The sequence below is a fragment of the Papio anubis genome, chromosome 13 (assembly GCF_008728515.1).
Source record: "Papio anubis isolate 15944 chromosome 13, Panubis1.0, whole genome shotgun sequence".
Taxonomy (NCBI): Eukaryota; Metazoa; Chordata; class Mammalia; order Primates; family Cercopithecidae; genus Papio; species Papio anubis.
In genome coordinates this window covers 21,016,121-21,024,697 of record NC_044988.1, presented here as the reverse complement: position 1 = coordinate 21,024,697, position 8,577 = coordinate 21,016,121, and the positions used below count along the sequence as shown (strand labels likewise).

At 41.1% G+C, this 8,577-nt stretch overlaps 1 protein-coding gene across 2 annotated transcripts; it reads right to left on the bottom strand.

The window, feature by feature from the left end:
- Positions 1-490: 490 nt before the first annotated feature.
- RFK (riboflavin kinase) lies at positions 491-8,572 on the bottom strand. 2 transcript variants are annotated; one of them, XM_003911823.4, is made up of 4 exons: positions 8,137-8,572; positions 6,455-6,606; positions 3,522-3,624; positions 491-2,495 (listed from the first exon to the last, which is right to left on the bottom strand). In XM_003911823.4, the coding sequence occupies exons 1-4, from the start codon at positions 8,237-8,239 to the stop codon at positions 2,365-2,367; spliced, it is 489 nt and encodes a 162-aa protein (XP_003911872.1). In that variant the 5' UTR covers positions 8,240-8,572; the 3' UTR covers positions 491-2,364. The 2 variants fall into 2 exon arrangements, with proteins under 2 accessions (XP_003911872.1, XP_017805426.1); XM_017949937.3 differs by lacking the exons at positions 491-2,495; positions 3,522-3,624 and adding an exon at positions 4,727-5,994.
- Positions 8,573-8,577: the final 5 nt, after the last annotated feature.

The following is an 8,577-nucleotide window of genomic DNA, read 5'->3' as shown; positions in this document are numbered from 1 at the left end:
TCTCCCAATCAAACTGCAGGCTTGTAAGCCTCCAAAGTTGAGGAAGATGGGAGTTCTGGGGATGAGTGTTCAAAGAGTACCAGCATGCAACAGGGAAAGGCACGTTGAGTTCCAGGTTGCTGCTTATGGGGTTGGTAGCAAAAGACAAGAAGGTTACAGAACTCTGTTTGGGGGCACGAGTTATGCAAGGGAACCCAGACCTACCTATACTGTTCTGGCTCTTCTAACTCCAAAATGTAACAGGAACCCTTACCCTCAGGAAGTGGACTTCAGTAGCGATGCCCTGTGAATGCTCTCCAAATAAACCTCAGTCACTGTGTTGCAGACATAAAACACAGGGGATCCTGAAGGCAAGGCCCTTTGTTGTAGAACTACAGCTGCCACCTATATCTTGCTCTTCAGGCAACTTAACACACTTAGAGTAGCAATCAGTCAATGAATTCGAAATACATAAAGTAAATGATTCAAGATGACACAGGGAAAGAAAAAATATCACTTAATCAAAATTTATTTCAAGGCCTGAAAACATTCAGACTAATCAAAATGGTACTACTGTAACTTCTTATAACACATAATATAAAAGCTTTTGAAAAATATAGACACAACCCCTCAACACCACACTATCCGATTCTCAAAAGCAATGGCTATTTAACCAGATATAAAGGGACAATAACATATCAAAGAACTTTCACACACCTAAAGAGAGCATTCAGCAGCAAGCTAGTCAGACAACACAAACACAAATATTTTCACATTTCCCACGTTTGTTTTTAACTTTACTTCATAAAGCCACTGATAATTGAGGCTTCTTTCAAGTATAAGATTTCTAAAATTAAAAACTGTTTTTGACATATTTTTATAAAGAAATAAAAAGCAAACACAATCCAACTGTATTTATATGAGTCCCTCTTCTCCAACAGCTTTAGATGTTTTTCTGAATACTTTTTATCCAAAATAAAGTATTTTTATTAAAATCAGTTCTCATTCATTTATGCAGATTAGGGGAAAATGATTCATAATAAATTAACTTTAACATTACCTTCTATCTGCTTCTACCTCTATCCTCCCCCATCACCACCAAATCTGTTGCTACAGTGAACAATGATGCAATGTACTGTTAAACAATGATGCAATCTGTAATCTGAATTTCCCACATATTAGTTAGTAGGAGGAAAAATCCACAGTATGAAGGCTATTAAACTAAAACTTTATGCTCTTCCCTCAAGCTGTAAGTACTCTTTAGACTAGCATTAAATTACATCGTGCATATACAACTACACCCGTTTAGATTTGCCTTGGAATATAATTAATTTCAAAGCCTTAAATATTAAAAATAATTTTACAACTATTTCATAGTTTGGCTCTTAAATAGTTTTGCTGGGGGTGGGGGAAACATTTTGTGTTATTTAAGAAATTGATACGTGTAAATGTGTTCACTTAAATCTTGAGAAAACCTAAGGATGAAGTCTGTTGTTTTGTTTTTCCTAAAAAAGGAAAAAAGAACAAAAGAAAAATGTTGAAAAACAAGAATATTTACTGTTAAAAAGAAGAAACATTATCCAGCAAAAAGGAGACATATAGATTTGAAAACACTTATTTTACTGTCTTCAACGGCAACAAAAAACAGATAGGCAGGGGAAGTCCAGAGGACTCAGAACTGAAGCAGCTCTATACAATAATGAAGGTGGTACAATGTGACTGCAAAGAAAATGACTACAACAAAATTTTATAAACATCTTCATGTTTGTAATGTATTAATGCCCAAAATACAAAGTCTGAGTTTCTTTCTCACAGGTTTATGATAAACTATCAACCTTCTATTTAATGCATTTCCTTTTTTTTTATTATAGAGATGGGGTCTCACTATGTTGCCCAGACTGGTCTTGAACTCATGAGCTCAAGCAATCCTCCCACCTCAGCCTCCCAAAGTACTCGGATTGATTACAGGTGTGAGCCACTGCACTCGGCCTTAATGCATTTACTTTTATAAGCCTTCTCTGTTTAGAAGTACACACTATACAATTACACATATGCTGGTATTTTATCATGAAAATTTTAATTTTCATCTCAAACTAGTGACTTGCCTTTTTACCCATACTTACACACATGTAATACCTTTCTAGTGGTACATTTTAATCAATATATATTCTTTAAATCTTGATTTTTAACTGTATCTTTTTCGTGCTATGACATGATGGCCTTAATTTAACAGTTGAAGCATGATATGGTAACTATGTTGTACTGTTCAAACTAATTCACAACTGTAGCAAAGTGTTTGATTTTTAGTATATAACCAAGATGAGGCTGGACAGTAATCAACACAGAAACACTAGAAAACAGTGAATGAATAAATATGATTTTTCATCAGTGGCCATTCATTATTTTGCTTTTAGAAACCTGGAAGAAATTGTCTTCTTTGACTTTCAAATGTTCTGGTAAATCTAGTTGTTTCTTAGCTTCTTCAATATCACCTTGAATTGCTGAAATAAGTGACTCTGCAGAGAGAATATACCAGGTAAAAATTATGAAAACCCATTAACATACTCTTTACTACTCCTGTGTTTAGTCTCTCCTAAAAACTCACAGGCTGGCAGTATCTCTGGCACAGGGTAGATACCCAATAAATGTTCGTTCCATCACTCCTTCCAGGCCTAAGTCAATGGTACACAAAAGATATGTCCCTAGGCCAGACACAGTGGCTCACGCCTGTAATCCTAGTACTTTGGGAGGCTGAGGCGGGCAGATCACCTGAGGTGGTCAGGTGTTCAAGACCAGCCTGGCCAACATGGTGAAACCCGTCTCTACTAAAAATACAAAAATTAGCGGGGTGTGGCGGTGGGCGCCTGTAATCCCAGCTACTCAGGAGTCTGAGACAGGAGAATCACTTGAACCTGGGAGGTGGAGGCTGCAGTGAGAGGGGCCACTGCACTCCAGCCTGGGCAACAAAGAGCAAAACTCTGTCTCAAAAAAAAAAAAAAAAAAGGTATGTCCCTAATCTTACAATTTAAGAGAAAGGCACAGGCATAAATGTACACCGCAAATATCAAATGGAGGAAAAAAGCATTCACTATTCTTTTTGGTTGGTATTTACACTTGTAAAAGAAACTTTATAACAGAGTTAAAACCATCACACTGCACTAATACATACCTGATAACATTTGTTTCAAATGTTCTCTGATTTATTATATCTCAAACTTCACGCATTTTGAAAGACTTCATTAACTTCATACTGCTGGAGAGAAGCAGCCAGCCTGCTAGGTTCGAAGCTAGGCTCCGTTATTTACTATGTGACTTTGAGAATGTTACCTCATCTCTCTGTGCCATTTCCTCACCTGACAAATAGGCAAAATAATCCCTCACAGGTGAAAGAAGATAAATTCATGTAAAGCACTTAAAACGGTGCTTGGCATATATGAAATGCTCAAATATTATCTGTCCTGCCATCATTATTACTGGTAGTAGTGGTAGAGGTACCTGCGGTAGCAGTAGTAATATTTAAGAAGATCAAAATAAGAACTTACCTAAAGAATCAAAGTTCTTTTCTGGTCTCAGGTAGCCAACAATGGCGACATTGAGGATTTCCCCATAGAAGTCCTCTTTGAAGGTATGCATGATATGTGTTTCCTATAGTCAAGACATGTTAGAAAGAGTGCTATCAGACTACAGTGTACTGAAATCTGAAATATATCTTCATATTTATGGTGAGTTAATTTAAATGAAACAATCAACACTCCTTAAACTTTTAAAGATTTACCTTAAAATCTAAGTGCAGCTTTTCCTAAATTTTCCCAGCACTCCTGTTTGTGCCCCTATCTTATAAACATAACTGAGTGAGGTGGCAGTGTCTGGCATGATTTGCCATTACTTAAAAACAAACAAACAAACAAAAACTGACATGTATCCAAGAAGGTAAATATCTTATCAAGGTGAGAAACCAGGACACCAAAGAGGGAATGAGCAAAGTATTAAAAGACGGTACTACTAAACAACTAGTTGTAAGGTCAGGATTTGCACACCTCTGACACACAACACGTATGGAAACTTCAGAGTTTGGCAGAGCTGAGGATTGATGGGGCAGGAAAGCCATGCAGCTTCCTGATCAGGGAGTGAAGTGGCAAAAGGGTTCAGGGCACATTAAAGCAAAATGCTGCATGAGGTAGAAAGTGCCTCAGAAGCTAGTTCAGCTAAATCATCGGGGCAGTACCATGGTTAAGAGCACTGATTTACAGTCAAGAGTCTGGGTTTCCACACTTGGTTAACTGCATAACTAGCTTCCATGGGGCTCAGTTTTCTCATGTGTAATGGGCAGGGGGCAATTTGAGTTAGAAGATACATAAAGTACACCATGGCTTTGGGGCCATGAACCAATATATCTGACGTGTATTCTTTCTTTTCAGTAAACATTTGAATAATAAAAAAGAAACTAAGATATGTAAGACCAGTCAGGCGCAGCGGGTCACGCCTGTAATCCCAGCACTTTGGGAGGCTGAGACAGGAGGATTGCTTGAGCCCAAAAGTTTGAGACCAGTCTGGGTAACATGCAGAAACCTCATCTCTATAAAAAAAAATTAAAAATAGCCAGGCATGGTGGTACATGCCTGTGGTCCTTCCTAGCTACTCGGGAGGCTGTCATGGGAGGATCACTTCAGCCCAGAAAGTTGAGGCTGCAGTGAGCTGAGACTGCACCATTACACTGCAGCCTGGGTGGCAGAGCAAGACCCTATCTGAAAAAACAAAACAAAACAAAACAAAACTCTGTTCTTCAACACACCATTGAGTTAAAAAAAAAAAAAAGCAACACACAATGAAAGCAATTTGTAATATAATACACAGTTCCAACAAAGGAAGTGGACCTAGATATGTTACTAAGAACTTATTTAAGGTAAGATAACACATTTTTTTTTTTCTTTTTAAAGGGCAAAGGTCTGGCACAGGCACTTCATAGATGTGTGTTACTGGCAAAGGCAAGCAAAAGTTCAATTTTCCGCTGGTAAGGTACGCCTATGTTTCAAATTCAATTTTTCCTAACACTCAAAAGGCATTCATTCCTTAACTGGCTGTATAACAACATTTTTGTTATCTGAGTAGCTAAAGACAAATTAGTCATGGGCTATTGGTCCCCTCCCCTTCTTTTCCTTCCTCATTCAATAGAATGGTATTTTGTGATCTTTCGATTGTTTTCCTTGTCTCCAAAAAATAATTTTCAAATCATTAATATTCAAAAATAACTGAAATACTCAGGAAAATGTTAAGTAGTTCTGGGTCATTACTATTGCTTATGCCAGCATTTAGCTCTGTAGTTTTCCAGCAGTGACACACTTCACTTCTATTAACTCCACACAGAACAAAATGTAGCTTAACTGTAATTTGTTTTTGCCACACATTTGAGCTGACAAAAGATTCAGCCAAATCTAACAGATAAAACACTGAAGTTGTGGGGTCCTGTAAAAAGAGTAGGGCAGAAAAGTATACCCTCAGGTGGTTTAAAAAGGAAAAAGAAAAGCACCACTGTGGGACTGTATCAATAAGCGCCATCCACCATTCACGTAGTAACCTGTTTTATCTTAAGAGGGTGACCAAGTAATTGATGCATGAAGTAAACGGTGAATGAAGTGCATTAATTGTGGCAAGCTCAATTTTATGAAACAGGCTTTTAAATCATTTTTATCTTTGGTAAAGTGAGTCTTTCATAGACAGAAATGATCAAAGTCAGTATTATCATTTTGGTTTGTAACTCCACTCTTTATTTTCTACATAATTTAAAAAATAAATGCATAAAAAAAAACAATCATTAATCTTTGTTATTTGGTACCACAATGTATAAGGATGTAATCTGAGCTGGATGCAGGCAGCGGCATGCACCCATAGTTCCAGCTCTCTGGAGGCTGAAGGAGGAAGATTACTTGAGCCCACGAGTTTGAAGTCACAGTGTGCTACAACCTGGCCTGTGAACAGCCACTGCACTTCAGTCTGGGCAACACAGTGAGACCCCATCTTAAAAAAAAAAAAAAAAAAGATGCAATTTGTGAGTGCTGTATGCTATTGAAATTAAGTTGGTATAAACTTTTAGAATTTCAGGATGTTAAATATAAACCCCATGGTAACCACAAAGATAGTATCTATAGAAATACACAGAAAGCAATGAGAAAAGAATTAAAATGTCACTACAAAACAAAAAAGCACACAACCACAAAAAGCAGTAATAGAGGAAATGAGGGACATAAAAGTTATAAGGCATATAAATAGCAAAACAGTAGATGTCCCTCCTTATCAGAAATTACTTTAAATGTAAATGAGTTAAACTCTCCAATTAAAAGGCAAAGGTTGCCCAAAATTCCAGTATTTGAACTATGCTGTGATTACCATTGATAAGCTATTTCTGCAACGAATACTGCAGTATATTACTCTACGTCATCATACCATTTTCAGTTACAGAGCAAAATATAATGCTTACCATAGACTTCTTCGTATTCTTGTAATATGGGTTCCATCCTATGCTCACCACCATTTTATGGACATCTCCACTTCCAACACTGGCCCAACCATAGTAAATGCCAGTGGATATATCAGCTGGAAGATTATCTACTACTTGCTCAGGAAAATTAGCTAAACAACAGAAGAAAATATTTTGAGTCTTACAAATTTTGTATTAAATGTCTGTAGCCGAGTGCAATGGCTCGTGCCTGTAATTCTAGGACTTTAAGAGGCCAAGGCAGGAGACTCATGTTGAGCTCAGGGGTTTGAGACCAGCCAGGGTAACACAGCGAGATCTTGTCTCTACTAAAAAATTAAAAAATTAGTTGGGCAAGGTGGCCTGCACCTATAGTCTAAGCTACCAGAGAGGCTGAGGCAGGAGGGTCAGTTGAGCCCCACAGATGGAGGCTGCAGTAAGCTATGATCGCACCACCACTGCACTCCAGCCTGAGTGGCAGAGCCAGACTCTGTCTCAAAATAATAATAATAATAAACAAACATCTGTAAAAATCACATGCAAGGCTAATGTAAATCATTACATTCACAAAACTCCTACAACTTTGCCTATAATTATCAATCCCATCCTTACATTTTCCGGCTCAGATTTCCCTCTCATATTTATGTGGATAGGTTATGAATAAAGTACCAGGTAAGTATATAAAGCTCTCCAAAAAAAGCCATACTCTGAGTAGTAGGCAAAAAACAAGTACCAGAGTAAATGGATTTTTTTCAGATCTGTTCTTTCCTAACCAGGTACTGAATCACTTGAAAAGTTTTTTGTTTTTTTTTTTTTGAGACGGTGTCTCACTCTGTCACCCAGGGCTGGAGGGCAGTGGCATGATCTCACCTCACTGCTGCCTCCCTCTCCCGGATTCAAGCGATTCTCCTGCCTCAGGTTCCAGAGTAGCTGGGATGACAGGCACGCGCCACCATGCCCGGCTAATGCTTGTATTTTTAGTAGAGACGGGTTTTACCATGTTAGCCAGGCTGATCTCGAACTCCTGACCTCAGATGATCCGCCCGCCTCGGCCTCCCAAAGTGCTGGGATTATAGGCGTTGGCCACCAAGCCCGGCCAACGTTTCTAATTTTTGAAATACACAAGCTCAAGGCTGACTTAATAAGTCAAGACGCAGCCCTGGCGTGTATTTCTAAGGATGAATTACAGTCAGGTCTCAATTATTGAAATTAAGGTAGACGGACCAAGAAGGTTAGCTGACTCTCATTCAACTACCTATGTTATCATTTGGACACCACATAATTACAAATTAAAAACAAAACCACCTTAGAGCCGGTTTGCGAGTTCAGCCGATCTGGCCCACGATTCGTCTCTAATGGACAAGACAAGCGCCATGCTTGACCAGCTGTACCTCGGCTGGCCAGAGAGGCGTGAACCACGGATCCCGCGATTCAACTCCGGCTTCCCGCTCTCACCACCCCTCAACCCCGTCCCCGAGGAGCTCGGAGCCAGAAGCAGTGACCAGCTCCCTCAACCTGGCCAACGGTCCTCCGCCGCAGACAAGGGGATCCCGGAGGAGGAAGGAAGGGTGTCCCCTCTGCCCGCGGTCCGGAGGCCCCACGACCCAGTCCCGAGTCCCCGGCTGCAGTCTCTCCCCGCTCCCCACGTGACCCGGCCCGGGGGACTCTGGCCGCCCTGCTCTCACCTGTGGGGATGCCCAGCTGCTTGGAGCCGCGGCCGAAGCCCCGCACCACTTGGCCCCGGCAGAAGTAAGGCAGATGCCTCATAATGCAGTCCGCTCGGGGCATGGGCTGCGGCCCGGTTTGCGCGTCCTGCGGAGCCGCCGTCGACGCGGTGCCCAGACCCCGGACCAGTCGGGGGGCAGAAGCGTGAGCTCTGCCTGCCGCGGGGCGCAGCACGGGCCGCACTACGCGGACCACACGCCGCGGCGGATCCCTGATGCCGCCGACCCAACAAACGCCGCCCGGCAACTCAAAAGCTGCGTCTCCGCCGGCAGGCAGCTGAGATAGCCCAAGTAAGTGCCGGGTGTGGGCGGGGTGTGGGGAGGGGGCGGCCCGACGCCCAAAGCCGGCCTCCGCGCTGCCGGCGTGCGCTCGCTTCCTCAGCCCAACTCCCCGAGCCCGCT

What these genes read in the sequence shown, in the direction of transcription:
- RFK (XM_017949937.3), bottom strand. Translation starts at nt 8,239, where the DNA reads ATGCCCCGAGCGGACTGCATTATGAGGCATCTGCCTTACTTCTGCCGG. An exon ending in GCAGCTGGGCATCCCCACAG is followed by an intron (nt 6,607 to 8,136) that starts GTGAGAGCAGGG and finishes TCTGTTGTTTAG; the next exon opens with CTAATTTTCCTGAGCAAGTA. An exon ending in AGAATACGAAGAAGTCTATG is followed by an intron (nt 5,995 to 6,454) that starts GTAAGCATTATA and finishes TTTTTTTTTAAG; the next exon opens with ATGGGGTCTCACTGTGTTGC.